The 23,609-nt window shown below is 40.3% G+C and overlaps 1 protein-coding gene across 1 annotated transcript; it reads right to left on the bottom strand.

The window, feature by feature from the left end:
• Positions 1–1,564: 1,564 nt before the first annotated feature.
• Positions 1,565–2,935, bottom strand: LOC145989060 (uncharacterized). The gene has a single exon (XM_083124357.1). It carries the CDS (start codon positions 2,933–2,935, stop codon positions 1,565–1,567), a length of 1,371 nt encoding a protein of 456 aa, XP_082980483.1.
• Between the last annotated feature and the right edge of the window lie 20,674 nt (positions 2,936–23,609).

The following is a 23,609-nucleotide window of genomic DNA, read 5'->3' as shown; positions in this document are numbered from 1 at the left end:
CCCTGAGCCAGGTTGCAATGTACGTTCAAAGTTTCTATGGACAGGAATTTGGGAATAGAGGACCCGACATGCTTGATCCCCGGCGCCAACCTGTTGTCGTTAGGGAAACCCAAGAGCTCCCCGATGGATCCGAGGTTTATTTCTTCTGTGGCGGACGTAATCTCCACGCGATGAGTGACCGAACTCTCGGACAGGATGACGTTCGAAGGCAATTGGGCTTGTAGCGTAGTCAGGTTATATTGTCCAGGCGAAACGGTGATCTTCTTGCTTCCTACGTGGAGGGTGTTGTTGTATTCGGTGACGTTGCGAATCAAGTACATGCTGTAGAAAGCCACGAGCCCCAACGACTCTTGTTGCAGAGTGCTCCTGATTACATCGTAATGCAGTTTCAGTTTGAGGATTGAAGTCTCGCTGGACAAATGCAGGACTAGCATTTTTCTTTTATCGCTATTGTTTTATCAAATCCGTTGCTCTCTGAAACATTTCCAACGACGTCGAGTCCCCGCTGCCGGTTAGTTGCGAAAGAATGACCAGCATTACGACGCAGAGATGACCGCAGACCACTTCGTCGAAGCCCTGGATCCTTTCGTCGTTGTAAAATATTTCGGACGTCGATTTCAGGTAGTTCGCCAGCGCGAGAAGCGGAACGCCACCGAAAGAATAAAAAACGAAAGCGCTTCCGTCCTCGGCAATCCAATAACATACCCAGTGGGTTCCCGGGTTGAGAGAATTATCCAAGTTGACCACTCCGCTTTCGCCACCACTTCCGGGTCCATTAGCAGGCAATGTATCGGACATGAACACACCTCTGAAGTTTATAACGTTGAACAATTCAGCTAGAGACTCAATATCTTCGTTTGAAAGGGGCACTTTTTTTTAAGGTTGAATTTCTTCAACGCTGCTGCGGTGGTTTGTTTCTTTGTTCTTCTCTTCAATCCGGAACCAGTAGCGTTCATCTTGCTTTCCACGGCGAGGTTGTGTCTTTTTTGCTCTTCGAGCTCTTTTGTGTTCTTCTTGGCATCGATCACGGTTTTTGCGATCGCGGCACTGCCACCTGCGAGACTTCCCACGGCTCCGAGAGCAGCGAGGATAGCGGGAATGCTGAAAATGAAACCTCCCTGCTTTCTTGACCTAGACTTTTGCAACTTGCTTAGTTGTGGCCTGCTGAGAAGGAGCTTCATCCCGTGTCCCTTCTTTAAACATTTGTTTTTCTTCTCGCGTTGCTTCTTCGTGAGTATATTATCGATGCCCGAAACCTTTTTTGAGTTCTGAGTAAGGGATTTGATAAGCCACTCCTTTCGGACGCATTGTGAAGAACTCCTATTTTATTATGTCTATTTAATTACTTACTGCTATCCGTGAACTGCATTCTGCTTCAGCTGCTGCCTTCTTTTCTCTCTGTGCCAACCCCAACATTGGGATAGAACAATAAATGGAAAGAAAAGGTTTTGGTGATATGCTGTTTATTTCAGCAAAAAAAAAAAAAATAGATGGATGCTGGAAATGAAGTGAATGAAAAAAGTATTTACAGAAGCGTGCGAAGTGGATTCGTTACAGGATTAGCCTAATTACAGATATTGCATGATTTGGACTCTTCTCCGATTGGTGAATAGCCCCATGGAACGGTGTGAATGCCGCAGTTCAAAACTTTTCTCTTGTCGTCCTCTGCATCCAACGCCACTTTGTTCAGTTTCACGGTCTTCACATCATGGTCTATGCTCTGGAACCTCTTCTCTTCCCGCAGGATGGGGAGTTTCTTCTTCAGGCATTCGATGTAATCCTCGACGTTTAACTTCCCCTGAACAGTGCTTTTCCCAACTCCCTTGGACTTCTTGATGGTGGCGACGGTCGTTCTGATACAATACGATTTAGCCTTGAGTCCCACGAACTCTCTGATGATCTCACCGTTCATTTCGTCCTTCATCAATCCGGGAACTTTCTTGTTTCTTGGCAAAATGTTGTAGGGGTTCGGTTGTGGATAGCCCGAAGTGTCGAAATGTTCCTTCAATTCGGTTGTCATGCCCCTGTACGGATCTTCCTTCATCACATAAACGAAACTGTCCGTATCCATGTAAGCAATCTGGATTTGATTTTTGTATCGTGGCTTCATGATGTTGTAGTGGAACTCGTACATTTGCAGTTTCGACAGTTCGAGAATTGCAGCCCCCACGTACGTCGGTTTGTTGAACGTAATGCAGGATTTGTCAAGATGAAGCAACGTCAGGTTCTCGTTGAAAATTTTCCTGCTCTTGAAGCGTGGATTGGCAACCCACTTCCTGCATTTTTTTTCGTCCGAAACTATCTTGACGTCCTTGTATTTCCTTACATTCTCCATTGTTTTTCCGTAGATGGCGTTGTTCATCAGTTTATACATATCCTTATCCAGGTCAGATGTCGCCACCTGCCGCTTCTGGGTGTTCATGTTGATGTAGGGTTCCAGCCATTTGCCCTGCGTGAATTTCAAAACTCTGTGCACTTTAGTTAAAACAAGGCCCTGCTGGAGATAGAATTTCAGCAGTTTGCAGTGCACTACGTAATGATCCTTCCTCTCCAACGTCAGAAGCAGTTTTGGTTGATTGGAGCGACGAGGATATTTAAGCTCAGGCGGCAGAGGAAAATCCGAATGGAGCTGGTGAAATTCTGAAGGATACTCCAAGTCTACCTCCGCGAAGTATCCTGTCGATCCTTCAAAATTATCCTCTTGAAGCAGATGTTTCAGTCCTTCTTCGGTGATGTCCGACCACTCGAAATTAGACTGTGGCAGCTTCTGCGTCATCGCATAACCATACAGGTTGTTGGCGTCCAAGTATATTATGTAGCTGGACTCCTGATTGGGATCGTGCTCGTCTCCTATGTACTTGTTGTTTGCTTTCGCATGTCTTAAACAACATTGAACGATGCCGCCCCTGATACATTTCTCGATGAAAAGCTGCATGTCGCATTGATCTTCCGCGAAAAGTTGCAATCGAATGCTACTGGAATACAACATGGCATTCCAGGTGAATCCCGGAAGACTCACGAAGTGCGCAGGGTCGACTTTGTAATCACGAATAGCGGTTTGACGAAACGCTGGGGAGCACGTCGAATAGGAGAAGCACGTCCAGCTTCAAGTATCGATCGTGGAAATCACCCAGCGAGCAGCATCGAAACTCGTTCCACATACGTTTGGCGTGCGCATAGTATTCGTCGGAACACACGGAGTCCTTCAAGGTTGAATTGAAAGCGTCTTTCGACGGAAGATCCGTCTCGTCGAACTTTTCGGGCCCGTCGACGTACTCATATGGGTACACTCCTTTCCTTCGAATAGCGTCCAAGGACACATCTGGGAAATGATCTCTGGTAACTTCCGGCACGTCCAACATGGCGACGCATTTTTCGAGACTAGCCTGGAGAAAGCGGTAAGAATCGATGAATCTAAGTTCAATTCTTCTGTATTTTGGCTTCTTGCCAGCAGCGCACAACGTGCACTCATCGTCGCAGGGGATCATTTTACCATGATATCCCGGTGGAATATTCACCCACTTGCTGATAGTAATGTATTTCTCATCGGTCTCGGCAATCACACGAATGGATTTTTTGTCATAGCCCAGCTCTTTGATGAAATGGTGAAGATCATAATTGCTGAGCCCGTGGAAAAATACCGGTACAAACTTGGCAGTTTGAAGCTTCAAATTGCATCTATGGCATAACGGACGGATGTATTGACCCGTTACGTGATTGTGGTGTGCCACTTTTATCACACAATCATCAAATTTGGACTCGCAATTTGGACAATGTGTTGCACAAACAAACCTCAATTCTTCGTCTTCGGTAAGATCATTCATGGGTTTAGTCCTGAACAAAACATCACCCCATTCCTCCACTTCCTTGACTAGGAATTCCAGGAAGCGTTTTCTAGCCTCGGGTCCTCGGTAAAGAATCGGTTCCTTGTTATCTTCGTCCGCTCCTGCCATCCAGTACACGTAGTATGCGAAACTGCAAGGTATGTGCTCGTGGTAGGCAGTAGTTGATGATTTCGCCGGATCGGGGTCGCAGATCGCCATGGGCTTCAAGAATGCCTCGAAGTCCACAACGATGACAACGGGGACCTCCAGCTGGGACTTGTACTTTCTGAAGAAATGAGAACCACCAGGGAACACGAGTAGTGGGATTTATGATATTATAAACTCGAGAAAGTATGAGCGCCCCCTCAGGCAGATTTGGCTACACTTAAACCTAGCTCAAGATGTGGATATGAGCTTATTGCTCAAGTGTGGTACTCTGTCTAATCCAAGATTTTTGTAAAAATGCCCTCGGGAATTTCCCGTGAAAGTATGACCCCCCTCAGATTGATTTGGCTACACTTACAAAAGCTACATCTGTGAGATTGTTGTCCATAAGCTTGTTAAAAATATGCCCTTCTTGATATTGTTTTTGGCTACACTTAAAACTAGGCCAAAGAGCCACCCACACCCACCCACACACACTCACACACCCACCCACACACACACACCCACCCACATACACCCACACCCACCCACCCACACACACACACACACACACACATGTTTACTTCTGGTTTATTTCTATTGCATCATGTTGTGCAACAAATTATTATCCAATATTATGCAACAAATTATGATGCAAGAGCTTTTGCATTATGTTGTGCAACAAATTATTATCCAATATTATGCAACAAATTATGATGCAAGAGCTTTTGCATTATGTTGTGCAACAAATTATTACCCAATATTATGCAACAAATTATGATGCAAGAGCTTTTGCATTACATATCAGTTAGTATTGTGAGAGTGGCTGAGGAGTACAGATGTGTTGTTGCATTGCTCCTCATACAGGTCTGATATTTGACACATCTTGCTTGTTTGTTGTAATCCACTCGTATTTGGAGTCAGGCTTATATCTGCCCCAGTTTGTTATACATGATACATGGTATTAGGTTATTGTTTTTCTAGGATATGCCTGTGTAGACGTGCATTTGTGCTAGGGGAGTGCTTCTGTACTTATTCTACCTTTGTGCATGTAGGCTATCAGCTTTATACAACCTGTCATAGGTTTATTAAGTATAGAGTTTTGATTTGAACCCCAAGAAATTTTATATAAATACCAAAGCCAAAAATATTAACACACATACACACACACACACACACTAAATATACAAAGCACACTGCTGAACCTAACTGATATTTTTTATTAAGCATAGAATTTTGATTTGAATCCCAAGAAATATATATAATAAACCAATAATAAAAATGCCAAATCAAAAACATTGTAATCAATGCAAAAAGAATATATCCAGCCCCAATTGGGCTAAGCATCAAAAGAATTGTAATCCAGACAAATGCAGAACACCCACAAAAATATGCCCTAAATGCCATAGAAAATATAGCATGGAATATTTCACATATAAACATATAGATACTTGTTCTGCACAGTCATCAACATTGCCCCCACAACCATCTATATCTGGTCTGAAAAGGAAGTTTGAAACACCTGTTAATGCTAGACCGGCAAAGCAGCCACGCTATGAACCCATCCATAGCAGTTTTGCTGGCCAACTTAGGGATTACCGGTTTGTATCAGAGCAAAAATGTGGTATTAAGAATTTTTTGAACAGTATAAATCCTGATGTGCAGGCAATTCTAAATGCACAAAATGGCTCTTATAAGCTGTCCCTCAAATTGTTTACACAATATAAGAAACCAAATGGCACAAAATTTACACAGCCCCACATAACAGAAACTGTAGCTATATATTCAAATTCAAATTCAGACAAAATAATAAGCAGTTTGATAGATCAATTGAATATTAAACACTCTGGATTTGCAGCAAAAGAGTCAGGATGGAGCCTATGCGGGTCTCCACACAAGCTCTATGTTAATATTTCTGAATTCAACCCATTACAAGGATCTTCATATCTGCCATTACCTGCCAATATTAAAAACAAAAGAGCCGTGGTTAACATAGAAAATAATGATGAGAAATGCTTTCTGTGGTGTATTTTAGCTGCTTTGTATCCAGTTTTAAGGAATCCTCAGAGAATAACTTATTATAAACAACATGAGCACGATTTTGATGAAGCAATGGAGGGCTTAAAATATCCAATGTCTGTTCAGAATATTGATAAATTTGAAAAAAAGGCCAGGGATATCAATGGTAAACAATTATCTATTAATGTTTTTATTTGTTCTACTGGCCGTGGCAATTGCTTGATAGCACCTCTCAGAATCAGTACACTTGATGATGATTCTGCTGTTCCGATTGATCTCCTCTTAATTGAAGAGGATGGCACACACCATTACACACTGATACATAATCTTGAAGCTTTAGTTAGAACACAACTAGACAAATCTAATAGAATATTTAAGTTGTGCCGAAGATGTTTAACTGTATTCGATGGTCAAAAAATGGTAAATGGGGTTTGTGAATGTAACACAGAAATTGCTAAAAACAAGTTAATTGAACATTTAAAATACTCTGTCAACCATAAACCTGTTCATATGGTTATGCCTAACCCAAGTGAAAATGCCAAATTCAAAAAGTTTGAAGCCTTGTTGGAACACCCAGCATATATAGTCTGTGATTTTGAATCAAACCTCAAACCCCTTGCATTCTGTAGCCCAGATCCTTCAATTACATCATACCAGTTACATGAACCTTCTAGTTTTTATTATGTTGTTGCACAGGATGGTGTGGTTAATAAAGAATATTTATACATGGGAGCAGATGCCATCAAAGAATTTGCACATAGAATAGAAAATGAGTGCCATGACATAGCATCTAATATCTTATTAAAATCAAAACCTATGTTGCCTTTAACAGAGGATCAGATTGAAGATTTCAACAATGCAGAAAAATGCCCGGTATGTGATTCTGAATTTTCAGATACAAATATCAAAGTGAAACACCATTCCCATACAAATGGTAAATTGTTAATGGCACTGTGTAATAACTGTAATATTAAGATCCAGAGACCAAAATTTGTCCCTATATTTTGCCATGGTGCATCTAATTATGATTTTCATCATTTGATCAGGTACGAGGGGTTTGACAAGCAGAATTTAAATATTTTAGCTGAAAATAATGAGAAATATATTGCCATTAGCAAGATAATTAAAGTTAATGGTGTTCCTATTCACTTAAGATTTCTTGATTCATACAGAATTTTATCGGCTAGCCTGGCTACACTGGCCAGTCAATTATCTGATGATCAATTCAAAATCACATGTGCTTTGTTTCCAAATCAGGACCTGAAATTAATTAGGCGGAAGGGTGTATATCCATATGATTATGTTACAGATTTTTCTAAATTTGATGAGTGTTCTCTGCCACCACAACAAGCATTTTACAGCAAACTCAGAGCATCTGGAATCACTGATGATGATTATCACCATGCCCAGTTGATGTGGAACAATTTAAAATGCCAGACATTTGGTGATTATCACAAGGCTTATTTAAAACTTGATGTCACTCTCTTAGCTGATATACTTCAGGCATTTAGAAAATCTTCCATGGAAAATTATAAGCTGGATCCAATGTATTTTTACAGTGCACCAGGCCTAGCATGGTCTGCAATGTTTTTAAACACTAAAATTCAATTGGATCTGATCCAAGATCAAGACATGTATCTCTTTATGGAGCAATGCATAAGAGGAGGGATGGTGCAATGCTCTCAGAGATATGCCAGAGCAAATAACAAATATATACCTGATTATGATCCAGCACTGCAATCAAATTATATACTGTATGTGGATGCCAATAGCCTGTATGGTTATGCTATGATGGATAAACTGCCATATGCAAGGCTTGAGTGGGTTGAAGATTTCAATATTGAAGATCTTAAGGATTTTGATGACAGTAACTATGGCCTGTTCTTAGAGGTTGATCTGACAATTCCTGATGATTTACACAAGAAATTTTCTGATCTGCCCCCAATTCCTGAGGTTAAGTGTTCACCTGGCTCTAAACAGAAGAAATTGATGATGACTCTAGAGCCAAAACAGGATTATGTCATATATTACAAAAACCTCCAGTTCCTAATGAATCATGGTGTTCAAGTAACCAAAATTGGCAAAGGTTTGAGGTTCAGGCACTCAAGATGGTTGAAACCATATATTGATACAAACACAGAGCTTCGAACATCTGCAATGAGCCAATTTGATAAGACCTTGTTTAAATTGATGGTCAATTCTGTGTATGGCAAAACCATAGAAAATGTCAGAAAACATACTGATGTTAAAATAATTACTGACCCCAGCCTGAGCAAAAAGTTGATTGCAAAGCCTAATTTCAATTATAGAAGAATTTATGATGAAAATATGGCACTTTTCAACATGAAAAAAACAAAGATTAAGTTTGATAAACCTATTTATGTAGGGGCTGTGATATTGGAATTGGCCAAATTACACATGTTAAAATTGTATTATGATGTGTTGAAACCTTTTTATGGTGATTGTGTAAAACTGATGTACATGGACACGGATAGTTTTGTTCTTGATATTCAAACAGAAGATGTTTATCAAGATATAGCACAGCCTGAATTGTTTAAATACTTTGATACCAGTGAACATACAAAAATTAAACACCACAACAAAAAGGTGCCTGCCAAGTTAAAAGATGAGACACTTGGTGATGTTATTGTGGCATTTGCTGGGTTAAGGGCCAAGATGTACAGTTTTGAAACATGTAGTGGTGTTGTTGCCAAAAAGGCCAAGGGCATTGGCAGAGTAATTGTGGACAAAGAGCTTGAATTTGAGGATTACAAAAATTGTCTCAAATCATGTAGCACAATCAGAACATCAGAATCCAGAATTCAGAGTGTGGATCACTTGTTGACTACAAATATTGTAAGAAAAGTGGCTCTGGACCCAGATGATGATAAGAGATGCATTTTGTCATGTGGCATACATACTCTACCATGGGGTCATTGTGATTTGAAAAATGGCAATCAATGCCCAAACACAGAGCATGATTTGAAATAAATAAACATGAATATGAACTTATTTGGGTTCAAAAAACAGGCTATTATGGACCTGCCAACACCACAAGCCTCTTCTGATATAATATCTAAACTAAGTGCCTTGTTAATTATTCATCTGAACAGCATACTTACAGATGTTGATGAAGAAACAGGTAAAATATTGTACATATTTAACAATAATTTAAATCATTACCAATTACCTGTAGGTGGGCAATTACAATTTATTACAACCCCTGAGGGTGATGTCAAGATTTCAGTAGGGAGAAATATTTATAGAATTAAGCACTCAAACATGATTTCTGGCACTGTATATACTGTTTCTGCTGGTGACTGCTTATATATTGAGGTCCCGGGGTCATATGACAAGCTTATACCTTTTTTTTATAGAATTAAGAATCAGATATTCAATAATAAATAACCACTAAAACAAAAATGCCTAATGATATATTTGGCCATACAAGACATGAAGATCACAGTGATGAGATTCTGATGCTTGATGTCAGAGTCAAGAAATTAAGAAGTGATTTACAAGCTTTACAAACCACACTCAATGCCAGTCTTCAACTAGAAATTACAAATTTACAATCACAATGCATGGACCCTCTTCTTAAAATTGACTCAGAACTCAAATTATTGCTTCAGAAATATACTGACCTGGCCACATTGGATAATTTTCAAAGTTTAGAGGAGGCTGTTGCAGCTCTTCAAGCCAAATTTAAGACCCAGGCCACCAACTCTGAGCAATGAAACAACAATTGGAAGAGCAGATTAATAATATCCAGACACAGCTCCAAACAATTGTCAAAAGCATAAAATCACAAGAAGATTTTGATCTAGTGATTTCCACTCTAAAGGAACAGATTCAATCACTCCAAATACCTAATCTGGACCCTCTGAACAATGCCATAGCCGAGGTTAAAGAAAAAATTGAGACACTTGAAAATTTTATGAACAACTTGCCATCTTCTGATGTTTTGAGTGCAATAACTCGGAGTGTTGCCAACATTAAGCTGCAACTTGAAACATATGAAGATTTTGGAAAAATTCAAAGTACCATAACCCATCTTGAGGGTACAATAGCAGCAGTGCAAAGTGAATTGACAAATGTACAAGAATCTCTAGAATCCCGCCTGCCTGGTATTGTAGATACCCTTGTCAGTGTCCAGCAACAGATCACAAAACTTGAAAACTTCAACACTGAATCTGAGCTATCTCATGTTCATCACTTGATCGATGATATCCAAACAAAACTTGAAATTTTACAACAATCAACACCTACTCAGGCAGATATAGCCCTGCTCCAAGATGCTATGCAAAATGTGGCTGATGCTTCTGAATTAAATAATGTGAAATTGGCACTTGAATCTTTGCAGAATACTGTATCAAATCTGCCTACATCACAGGAACTTAAAAATATTAAGAGAGCTGTGAATCGCATATTGAAATCAGAAGATATCAAGAATATCCAGACAGAGATCAAACAACTTACTCAGACAGTGGCCACTCTACCAACTAATCAACATATTAATGAACTGCATGCCCTGTTTGAGGATATCAGAAGACAAGTCCATGATCTTACTGCTCAAAATTCAAAATTGGCAGTTGTTGAAAATTTACAGCAAATTGTAGCTAATATCAAGCAACAGCTAGGGACCATGGAATCCAATCAAGCAAATGCTTTGTCTGTTTTTGCCACCCAGCTACAAGAGATTGTGCAACAATACAAGAAACTTGTTGTGGACATAAAGATCAAGCCAGGCCATGATGATGTTGTTAGGACTATCAATGAGCACCTTGAATCTGTAACAAGTAGATTGCTTACAGCAGAAAAAGAAATAACTGGCATAATCGAGAATCCTAAACATACTGTAATTCTTGAATTGTACAGTATCCCCAACAAAGAATATGATTCACCATTTACACCAGGCGGCAAAATATATATGCTGTCCCCTGCACAATTTTATTACCAATTTTTTGTTGGGGGCACACTTAGACCAATCAAGATCAAATATTGGCTACAACCACAGGCACACCACTACCCTACCTTATCAATAACAAATGCTGACAACAAACCAAAAATCACCAGTGTAGAGTTAGAGGATTTTACAGATCCCAATACATTAGAAACATCTTATGCTGAAGATGATGGCTCTCTGGAATTTTATATACAAATAGGAGACAAACTGTATTTAGAAAATCCTGTAGTATCAGCTGCTGAACACCCTATAATTGCAATATTCTTGTTTACATATTATGTCTAGACAAATTATTGTTGATGAATTACACAGACAAGCCAGACATAATTATAAGAGACTGCCAGTGGTTACAAAAGGCATAAATGATTTATGGCAGTGCGACTTGGTGGAAATGGCAAGTGGACAGCTGAAAAACTTAGACAAAATCAACAAGGGCTACAAGTATCTACTCACTGTCATAGATACATTTTCAAAATTTGCCTGGGCTGTGCCACTCAAATCCAAGACTGGAAAATGTGTTACAGAAGTCTTCAGGACAATCATCAATCAGAGTGGAAGATCACCGCGCTATTTGCAAACAGATAATGGCAAAGAATTCTATAATTCTGTGTTCCAACAATTTATTAAAAGCCAGTCAATACAACATTACTCGAGTTACAGTGATCTTAAGGCCTCAATTGTAGAAAGATTCAACAAAACCCTAAAAAATCATATGTATAAACAATTTACACTTCAAGGTAATTATAAATGGCTTAATATTCTTCCAGAACTTCTACATAAATATAACAACTCTGTCCATTCCACAATCAACATGAAACCCTCTGAGGTAACTTCATCTGATGAGCAAAAATTGATCAGGACTGTTTATTATCCTAGATACCAGCCAACAACAAGAAAAGCCAAATACAAGGTGGGTGATCAAGTAAGAATCAGCAAATATAAGCACTTATTCAAAAGAGTCTTTACAAGAAACTGGAGCACTGAATTATTTACAGTGGTTCAAGTTAAACCTGGGACCCTTAACACATATATAATAAAAGATCACCGAGGAGAAATTCTCAAAGGCAGGTTTTATGAAGAAGAACTCAGCAAAACTAAATAGCCTGACATATATCTCAAAAAAAAATCATCCGCAGAAAAGGCAACAAGTTACTTGTCAAATGGCTAGGACTCCCAGAACACAGCTGGATCGATGCAGACAAAGTGATACTATGAACACCTGGGATGTTATAAAAAGGCTGCCAGAACCTGAACAGCAGATTAAGAGAAATGGCAAGTTGCTGCCTGATAATATTAGATGTCTTATTGTTGGGCCATCGGCTTGTGGTAAAACTACACTAATGATTGATAATTTTTTATTGGCACCCAACTGGTTAGACTGGAAAAACAGGCACTTGTATGTCTTCTCTAAGAGCTTGGAACAATTAAAATATCAGCAGCTGATGAAGCTATATGATGGACTGGATATAGCCACTTTTGAATCAGATGTTAAGCCACTCCATGACGGTCTTGATAACTCTGTTGTTGTGTTTGATGACATTATACTGGATAATCAAAACAAGGTTAGAAATTTCTTTACACAGGGCCGACACAAAAACATTGAATGCTTCTACCTGGCACAGACTTTCTAAAATACCGAAGCAGCTGATCCGAGACAACAGCAATTTTATATGTGTGTTTCATCAAGATCATACCAACCTCAAACACATACATGATGAATATGTAGGTGGGGACTTGAGCTACAATGATTTTTCCAAGTTTTGCAGTAGGTGCTGGAACCAGGACAGTTATGGGTTTGTCACAATTGATATGACAAGGAAACCCAATAGTGGCAAATACAGAAATAAAATCAACAATTTTCTAGACATTGAAACATATATAAATAACCATGAAAAGGCCAATCATTGATGATCTTAAATTAAGAGATTATCTTGTAAAAAGATTTAAGGGATGGAAATCAGAGAACCGAGGAATCTATGAACAACACAAGCAAACAGAACAACCTATTATTGATGCTATTAGTGAATTAGGTAAAAATATCAAAACTGTTACACAGCAAAATCAAAATTTGATCACAGAGCTTGTACCTGTAGCTGCTAGGAACATATTAGATTATCCAATCACCCCACTTTCTAGTATTCATACACCTAGTCCTGTTCCTCCTCGAAGAATTGAAGCTACTCAGGATCCTATTGAATTGGGTCTTCTTGCTCAAAAATATTTAAGCACACCTAAAGACAACAAAGATGAGGTCTTTGGCTTATATGCTGACACAGAGCGTGATGGTAGCATCATACATAGAATTGGCAATTTCAGAGTAACATTTATGGGAGATGATCTAATTGTATATTCAGAATCTCATCTTGGAGAAAGAGGTGGTTTTGTTAAGTATCCTGGAACACCTGGATTGTGGGAACTGATGACTAGGAAAAGGCCTGGCAGCTATACAGATCAAGATTATGAGCATTACAAAGAAATATTAATAAAATCAGATGCTCTATGCCAGAACAATGATCCCACACAAAAAAGAGTCAAGTCTAGCAGTGGAGCAAAATACAACAACTTAATCAAGCCCATATGGTCACAGATCAAGACTGGCAGTGGAATCAAACAATACAACACCCTGCCTAAAGAATTTGTCTGGGTTGATGATGTCAGGAAACTTGTAGATAGGTTGCTGGTGATAGCTGGGGAAGAAAATGCTGGCAACCACAATTTTTACAATGAAAAGGTTGGAATTATGGACATGATAAGCACCAAATTGTCTAATTTTATAGTGAATGACACTAAGGGCATTGGATATCTTATAAAAATTATTAATACTCTACCACCTAAATTTTGGAATATCTCTGAGGGTCGGGGGTTGGTTAATGATATTATAAACAAGCTGCCATTTGAACTACACATTCCAGGCTATCAGTATTGTGGTCCAGGCACAAAATTGGACCATAGATTAAACAGAGGTGATCCTGGTGTTAATCCCCTAGATGCTGCTTGTAGAGACCATGACATAGCATACAACACACATTCTGATCTTGACAAGAGACATGTTGCAGACAAGAAATTAGAAGAGGCTGCATTTGGTAGATTTGTAAGCAAAGATGCTTCTTTAAGTGAAAAAATAGCAGCATTGGGAACCACCATAGCTATGAATACCAAACAAAAACTGGGGTGGGGGCTGTGAATATGTATATAATAAACTTAGGATGAAGGCCAAGGGTGTTATGTATCAGATACCTTATGCAGGTCTTAAATCTCTTAAAACTATTGATAGTCTTTTAACCAAAAAACAGCGCAAGAAAAAAAATTCTTGTCTTGCCAAGGGCCATGGTATGAAATTATTACTTAGTACCCCTCAATTAAAAAAATTACAGCAATCTAGAAAAAAATCACATGTGTGTGGCTTCATATTTACTATCCCGGCCATCTTAGCAGCACTTGGGGCTGTGGGGAGCTTGGCTGGGGGATCAGCTGCTATAGCAAAAACAGTAATAGATGCCAAGAAGAATAAGGCAGAATTAGATGAAATGAAGCGCCATAACCTGGCCATGGAGAAACAAGGCAAAGGTGTTAAGAGAGCCATGAATAAGTTTAAAAAAAAACAAGAGCCGCTTACAAACCAAGATATTGAAGCTTTAATCAAGCCACTGGGCATCAAAAATTTTAGAGGTGTGTACATGTCTGATTCTTTACCAGAACAACCACTCAACAAAGAGTGTGGCATAGTTAATTTGGATAAGTACAAAAATCAGGGCACTCACTGGATCTGTTATCTTAAATATTTAAACAATGAGGCATTTGTGTTTGCTAATCTTTATTACAATAATGCCCGTGTTCAAAATTTCAAAGATGTTAATTGTGGACATCTGTGTTTATCTGTTCTTAGATATCTATCTCAAATAAATAAACCTTCAATTGAAAATTTTCAAAAAGCCCTGTGGTATCTGAAACATCATGGGGGTATTCCATCTCACCAGCCAAAATTCAATATTGAAACTTAGATTACATGATGATATAGTGTATCCCAAAACAATAGCTCTCAGAGCATTTTATGGCATGTACTTGATCCCTAATATTACACATCACAACAACACAATTGCAGTAGGGGATCAAAAAATTGTCATCACTCCAGGGCAGTATAATCTGTCCACTTTAAATGCTCAGTTACCCAGAGGTATAGTATTAACTCAAAATTCTGTCACTCACAGAGTAGAGATTGTATCTGCTACAGAAACAGTGGATCTGGGTACTATAGGAGAGCTGTTAGGCTTTTGAGAACAACACAAAACTTGAACCGGCCATTAAACACACTGCTATTAATATACCTAAATTCTTAGCCATAGAGACTCTAAATATTCACTGTAATGTGGCCGAGGGTATGATCACCAAATCAAATAGCATAGGCACTCACAAACAAACTGGCATCATTGCAACATTCAAACCTAACTCTGAATTTATGGAGCCCATCATCTACACTCCATCACCAACATTATATTTTCCTGTGTGCCATAATAGAATAGATAATATTGAGTTGATGGTCACTAATGAAAAAGAAGAATTAGTTGATTTTGCTGGAGCCACAACAACTGCTATCATAGAGATTAATATTTAAATAAAAATACATACAAAAAAAATGGAAAATATTGAGAGTTATGAGCTACAATCATTCCCCCAAACAGGAGGACATTTGCAAATTTAAATCAACCCAACACAGAAATTGAGGTTGATCTTGATGTAGGGGATGGCTTTATACACCCCCACAGAGCAGATCTATACATCAAATTTGATGTTGTAAAGCTCGATGGTACAGATTATCCGGCAAATTCAAATATAAGATTGGTGGACAATTTTGTGCCACATCTGTTCTCTGAAATTGAGATCAGAAAACATGGTGTTGTTATAAACAGAGTAGATTACCCTGGCATTACCTCTACAGCTTTGGCCACACTAAAATTATCCAAAACCGAGGCTTCTTACTACAAAATAGGTGGATTTGAGGCTGGTGATACAATAATATCTAAGAGCCACACAGTGCTGTTTCCTATGCGCCTGTTGCCAGGATTCTTCTCAGATTACAAAGATATTATGTGGAAAGGTGGTTTAAGAATTACATTTAGAAGAGCTGCCAATGATAATAATGCTTTGATGAGGTACAGTACATTAAACTCTACAGGGGAAGCTCTGCCTAGTACCCTACCTGATGAAGGCAAGTGCCTTATTCAGACTATGGAGCTAAGAATCCCGGTTGTTGAATATGAAGCCAGTTATGCTCTTAAATACAAAGCAGATATAATAAAAAATCCACAGGTACCTTTACAATTTTATACATATCAATGTGTGCAGAAGCCTCTCACTGGTACTTATTATGAGTTTGATGCTACAAATTCATTCTCCAGTATACAATATGACATGCCAGATTTTGTGGTGGTACTGTTTCAGACTGGAAGACACAATAATCAGGAAAAAAATTCAAGTAAATTTGATAACTGCAACATCAAGAACATATATCTTAAAAATGGCAGAAATGAGGTCTTCCCTAGAGAAAATTATAATTTAGACATGTCCAAGGATGATTTCCTCAAACTATATGAAGCATTTACAGCATACAAAAGGGTCACTACTGGCAATACTGACATGTATTACACACCAGATGAATTCAAAGCACAGAGACCCATGTTTGTCATCAACACTTCAAAAAGGAAACAAGTTGTGGTTAATGACAGGACAAACATTAAAATTATCTGTGAATTCCATGATACACTCCCTGATGACACCATATGTAGTGTTATTCTTATAGGTGAAAAATCATATGTTTATGATATAAGAAATGAGAGAGTCCCAGAGCAATTCTAGAAGGCCTCTGCATATTACATTGTCTTAGTATTAGATATATGAGTTGAGCCTGGTGCCCAATTGAACTTAAACCGGAAGTGGACCGGAAGTAAATATGTGTGGGTGTGGGTGGGTGTGGGTGTATGTGGGTGGGTTTGGGTGGGTGTGTGTGTGTGTGTGTGTGTGTGGGTGTGTGTGTGTGTGTGTGGGTGGGTGTGGGTGGATGTGGGTGGCTCTTTGGCCTAGTTTTAAGTGTAGCCAAAAACAATATCAAGAAGGGCATATTTTTAACAAGCTTATGGACAACAATCTCACAGATGTAGCTTTTGTAAGTGTAGCCAAATCAATCTGAGGGGGGTCATACTTTCACGGGAAATTCCCGAGGGCATTTTTACAAAAATCTTGGATTAGACAGAGTACCACACTTGAGCAATAAGCTCATGTCCACATCTTGAGCTAGGTTTAAGTGTAGCCAAATCTGCCTGAGGGGGGCTCATACTTTCTCGAGTTTATAATATCATAAAACCCACTACTAACACGCACCTGGATGGTTGATGCTGCAGGCATTCTCTGAGGTGATCCTGCAGTCTCTCCTTGGCGGTTCTTGAACCTAGGTTGCTGAAAAATACCATACATCGATTTACAGATTTCGATTTTATGTTCATATTTTGTTATCTCGCTTCTGACCAGCTTCGAAAGATTACGGATGAGGCAATAATGGTGCTGTTTCATATTTTTTATCAACAACATGTGCACTACATTCACCTCATCATGTCCCGGGTTCGAATCCCGGTCGGGCTTGGTTGTTTGTGAATGTCCATTCATCAATTTCATCATTTCATCACTCATCCCCATCTTCGCAAATTAGCCAAGAGGCACAAAACGCGAAGTAAAATAAACTAAATCAAATCAAATCAAATCACCTCATCACCTACAATTTTGCTGATCCGAAGCGGAAAAATATTTATTTTTTTGTTGCTGATTGTATATCCATACACATTTACACCGATTGGAATCTCGTTCTTTTGTTGATATGCTTTTTCGAATTTTTCGATTTTTGTCAGCTGCACAGGAAATGTAACGTCTTCGAAATATTCATCCAATTCATTCTCGTACTGGCTGTAACTTCCAACGCGCGCAGAGTTTTTTGTTTTATGATGCAAATGGGCCAGGAGGCACCATTTGAAACACTGGTTGTCGTTGTTTTCAATGTTAAGAACGGCTTTCTTGTTTTCGATCACGTGTGGGAGCTTCACGTAAGTCGATCCTGAAAGAGGCTTGTATTTGCTTATGTTGATGTTGATGATGTGTGTAGTGTTGCAAACACTCCAACCCGATCCTTTACCTTGAAACTCTTCCTGCTTCCGGACGATCTCATTCATTAACTTGTCGTAAAGTTCGCTTATCACCTCCCTATCACTTTCCAGCAGAAGTTGTTGCTTTGTTCTACTGGAGAACACGTGAGTTTGTTCCGACGAATGCTTCTGGAACAACGAATCCAAAACCATGTTGAATTTGAAGGGGCCCTTGTTGAGAGTGGAAACCAAAATCTTAACCACTTCTGCTTTCTTCTCCTCCAGGAAAATTTCGGCACTGCAGGGCAAACCCCTATTCTCGCTGCTGAGGCTGTAATTTACCAACATATTCCTGAAGGCCGTTCTCTTCGGCTTAATGCATTCTGGGTCGCGTGCTTCAGCCGATTCTATGATCTTCGTTCTCTTTCCATGGCTCAACTGGTTTGAAGACTGCTTTCGCTTTACCCCACTCTTCTGATTTTCTGTTGTTATCACTTTCCTGGATGTTGGGGAAGGTTTGGTGATGCTGGTGGGTTCTTTCGACGAACCAGGCCGTTGAATACATCTTTGTTTATGCCGACTTAGATTGGACTTGGTTTGTGGGATATTACAGAAGGGACAGTGAACTTGGGGTTCTTTCGTCTTCGGAACTGCAGTGGATGTGTCTTGTGACTGCGACATTTTTCTGCAACAGAGAAAGCCAACTTTCAGGGATATGCAATAGGCTATTATATACATATTGGGCCATTGTTTTGATTAGAATCTGTAAGTAAACTGTAAGACGCATCAAGATGCCGAACAATATCTTCGGCCACTCCAGAGGCGGCACGGATACCGAGCCACCCGACAACACTGAAATTCTGAAACTCGACCAACGAGTAAAGAAACTTCGCAGCGACCTGCTGACTCTCCAGAACACTCTGTCCTCGAGCCTACAAGATGAGATCACAAGTCTGCAGAAAACATTAGTGGATCCGATCCTGAAGATCGAAGCGGAATTCAAATCACTGTTCGCGAAGTATGCTGATTTAGCATCCTTGGAAAGTTTGAGCAGCATTCAGGAAACAGTGAACAACCTGCGAGAGGAATTATCTAACCTACAAAAATCCAGAGACATTATTCAACTAAAAACTAAGTTTGAGGAACAGGAAACAAACATCCAAGCTAGCTTGAGCGAACTTCAAAATGTTATTTCTAACATTAAGATCCAACTTGAAACCAACCCTGCATCCGAAGACATACTTCTGATCAATCGAACAGTGGCCGATCTACGAAACGAACTCGGTAGTTTTCGGGATGAGATCCCGTCTCTGATATCCTTTGCAGAACTTGAAAACTCGGTGAAAAACATCAGGGAGAAACTTCAAACCGTCGAAGAAGCCATTGCCAACTTTCCTTCGTCCGAGGAACTGAAAATTATAGGAAAGTCTGTGGCCAACATCAAACTGCAACTAGAGACGTACGAGGATTTCGGTAAGATCCAAGGCACCGTAAGCCACATCGAGGACACTTTGTCGACCATGAGAACTGATCTATCGACCGTGCAGGAAGCTTTGGAATTGAAATTGCCAGGCATAACGGAAACCCTGACCACCGTTCAACAGCAAATTGCCAAGCTGGAAAGCCTTAACACCGAAACCGAACTTTCACACTTCCATCACCTGATCGACGACATACAGAGCAAGTTGGAAACAATGCAGCAATCAACCCCTACACAGGACGACATGACGCGACTCCGGGATGCGCTGGGTACGGTAGCCGACGCCAGTGAGCTGGACGCCGTGAGAAAAGCTTTGACCGCGCTGCAGAATACAGTCGTCAACTTACCAACATCGCAGGAACTGAAAGCCGTGAAGAGGACAGTGAATCGTTTGCTCAAATCCGAGGACGTGAAAAACATTCAGATTGAAATCGTGCAAATTCGAGACACCATCGCCACGATGCCCACTAACCAGAACGTCAACGAGCTGCACACTCTGTTCGCAGAAATCAGAAATCAGGTTCACGACCTCGCGACACAAAACTCCAAACTGAGGCTCGTCGAAAGCTTGTAGCAAATCATCGCAAACGTGAAACTTCGAATCGATGACGTGGAGACCGGTCAAGAGTCTGCTTTGGCTGATTTTACCGACAAGCTTTGTGAACTGAACGAACACTTCAAGCAACTTCGCGTGGAAATCAAGATCAAACCTTCTTACGACAGCATCGTTAACCTCTTCAGCGAACACCTGGAGCCCGTACAGAACAAACTGGACGACGTGCAGGAGGAACTGCGAGCCAACGTCGGCAGCCTGAACGTTAGCCTCGACAACTTAAAATCGACAGTCGTCCTAGAGATATTCAGCATCCCAAATCGAGAATTTCCGTCCCCTTTCAATCCACGAAGCAAACTCTACATGCTCACTCCTGTCAAAGCATACCATCAATTTTACCTCAGGGGAAAACTTCAGTTTGTCAAGATAACTTACTGGTCGCTACTGCGAGCCCTTCACTATCCGATTATGACTGTGACGAATATAGGGGACGAACCTAAAGTGCGCAATGTAGAGCTGGTTGATTTCACACACCCCGAAAGTGGAGAGACTTCATATGCCGAGGATGCTTCGCAAATCATAGACATTCAAGTCGGTGATAAACTGTATGTAGAGAACCCCACGCTAAGTTAATAATATGCAATGTAAAAATAAATTCCAAGTTAACTCGGGTTAATAAAGCAAGTATAGCTCGACCACAAGGAAAAAAACCTTCCCTCAAAAGCGTTCGCACATCTCCCCTGCCGTTATCGGTGCTCGGGGCAGTATTGTCAGGTCAGACTTGAAAAAAATCGGGAGATTGTTTCTTGGGAAACCAGAAGATCTGCTACAAAATCCGATGATCTAATAGTAGCGGATGAACGACCTTCTCGGGGGGCGACATAGGCGTGTGCACTGGGGGGGGGGGGCAAGAGGATGTCTGCAGATTTTTTCCAGAGAGGGGGAAACAATGTATTTTTTATCAGGCGATTAAACGAGCATATTACCCCGTATAATGTTGCCCTCTCAGAAAACACCACTTGAGTTTGAAATTATCACGTTTCCACATCCCTATTATAATAATGGATGTAAATTACTTTAACTGAAATCAACTGAATTTTCGGGTGGGATAAAATACAACCATCTAAAAATAGTAATGTACATGGATGTCCGCAGGATTTTTTCCAGGCAGGGGGCCAAAAGAAGGCACATTTTCTCCAATAATAGTGTTGTCCCCTCAAAAAACATTGCTTAAATTTCAATGTATCATATTCATGCAATAATTAACACACATTATTTCAGCTGAATTGAAAGTATATGTGAAAGCCAATGGTAATGTAGTAATAGTAATAAAATAATAATAATGTCCTAGCACATCTTTTGGCATAATTTCACAGTTCAAACAGCACTTTTCATGGCTGAGTGGAGTTCCACTCTCCCCTCCATGTTCAAGTAAGGTGACCAGGAAACTTGTTTTTGAGCAGGCCGTCGGAGGTACCATAGCAATAGTTTATTGTGGAATCCTACCGAGAAATCAATAGGTCTGGCAACACTGACGTTGGCCGCTCTGAAGGCTCCTTCCTCCTCTCTTTTTCCCCACCCGCCAGCGCGATGGGCTCTGCGCAGGTTTCTTTCCTTGTGGTTCCACTATAAAAACATAATTGCTGTACTTACCTCTGTTGAAGTAAAGCTGTTCTTTCTCCTTCTTGCGAAAGTTTTCATGCAATTGAACACAGCGTGCACCACAAGCACATATAGATCTCAGTCACTAGAGTTAATACAGCAAAAATGTCACTAACAATTCACGGCAGGAATGCTGTTAATATAGTCACTCGGTCACCTTCTCGCTAAGCACTGCGAAAAGTCGAGGCGATGTATGGCGTGGTAGGAAATGATATCGATCCGTATAGGAGTTGACCTACATACATCGTTCCGTCTTGCTCACACAATTAGAGGAAAAGAATCGCGTAAGTAGCATTAGCGATGACTCCTATACAAATATTTTTACTGGTAAAGATTTTCTTTCGAAGCCCTTTTTTCCCTTGCGTAATTAACCAAGAACAGAAAAGAGGTTCATCGGTAGAGGAAATGCTGGAATTTGTATTGTTTCTTTGTTTTCGAAAGCATACTTCATCCCCTGAAGAGCACTCGTTTTGATTTGTTAGCTAAATTTAGCTTGCGGCTCAAACAATGCATGATAGAATAAATGTTGCCAACTCACTAGGTTAGTTTAACTCGTAAAATATTGCGGTGAAATGTTGATGGCAGAGCTGCCAACGCTGACAGTGAGGTTAACATACACCGTGAACTCTTGTAATAAACGGCTACGCAGAGTTGACAACTCACTAGGTTAGTTTAACTCGTAAAAATATTGTGGTGAAATGTTGATGGCAGAGCTGCCAACGCTGACAGTGAGGTTAACATACACCGTGAACTCTTGTAATATACAGCGTAAAAGGCTATGGTTCGCTACTACCCTATAGGTGATTTCCCGTGAAGGTACTGGGTTAACCGTGAAGCTACTACCCTTTAGGCGCTTTCCCGTGAAGGTCCTGGGTTAACCGTGAAGGTACTGCTCTATAGGTGCTTTCCCGTGAAGGTACCTTAAAATATACAGCGTAAAAGGCTACGGTTCGCTTCTGCTCTATAGGCGCTTTCCCGTGAAGGTACTGGGTTAACCGTTAAGGTACTGCTCTATAGGCGCTTTCCCGTGAAGAAACTGGGTTAACCGTGAAGGTACTGGGTTAACCGTGAAGGTACTGCTCTATAGGCGCTTTCCCGTGAAGGTACTGGGTTAACCGTGAAGGTACTGCTCTATAGGCGCTTTCCCGTGAAGGTACTGGGTTAACCGTGAAGGTACTGCTCTATAGGTGCTTTCCCGTGAAGGTACTGGGTTAACCGTGAAGGTACTGCTCTATAGGCGCTTTCCCGTGAAGGTACTGGGTTAACCGTGAAGGTACTGTCATATAGGTGCTTTCCCGTAAAGGTACCTTAAAATATACAGCGTAAAAGACTACGATTCGGTACTACCCTATAGGTGATTTCCGATGAAGGTACCTTAAAATATACAGCGTAAAAGGCTACGATTCGTCCAAAATTACCGTGAAGATACTACCCTATAGGTGCTTTCCCGTGAAGGTACTGGGTTAACCGTGAAGGTACTGCTCTATAGGTGCTTTCCCGTGAAGGTACTGGGTTAACCGTGAAGGTACTGCTCTATAGGAGCTTTCCCGTGAAGGTACTGGGTTAACCGTGAAGGTACTGCTCTATAGGTGCTTTCCCGTGAAGGTACTGGGTTAACCGTGAAGGTACTGCTCTATAGGAGCTTTCCCGTGAAGGTACTGGGTTAACCGTGAAGGTACTGTCATATAGGCGCTTTCCCGTGAAGGTACCTTAAAATATACAGCGTAAAAGACTACGATTCGCTACTACCCTATAGGTGCTTTCCCGTGAAGGTACTTGGTCAACCGTGAAGGTACTGCTCTATAGGCGCTTTCCCGCGAAGGTACTGGGTTAA

The sequence above is a fragment of the Lepisma saccharinum genome, chromosome 6 (genome assembly GCF_977018435.1).
Source record: "Lepisma saccharinum chromosome 6, izLepSacc3.1, whole genome shotgun sequence".
Classification (NCBI taxonomy): Eukaryota; Metazoa; Arthropoda; class Insecta; order Zygentoma; family Lepismatidae; genus Lepisma; species Lepisma saccharinum.
This window is presented reverse-complemented; position numbering and strand designations above follow the sequence as displayed.

Excerpts from the sequence above, each read along its gene's own strand:
- LOC145989060 (XM_083124357.1), bottom strand. The coding sequence starts at position 2,935 with ATGCAGCTTTTCATCGAGAAATGTATCAGGGGCGGCATCGTTCAATGT.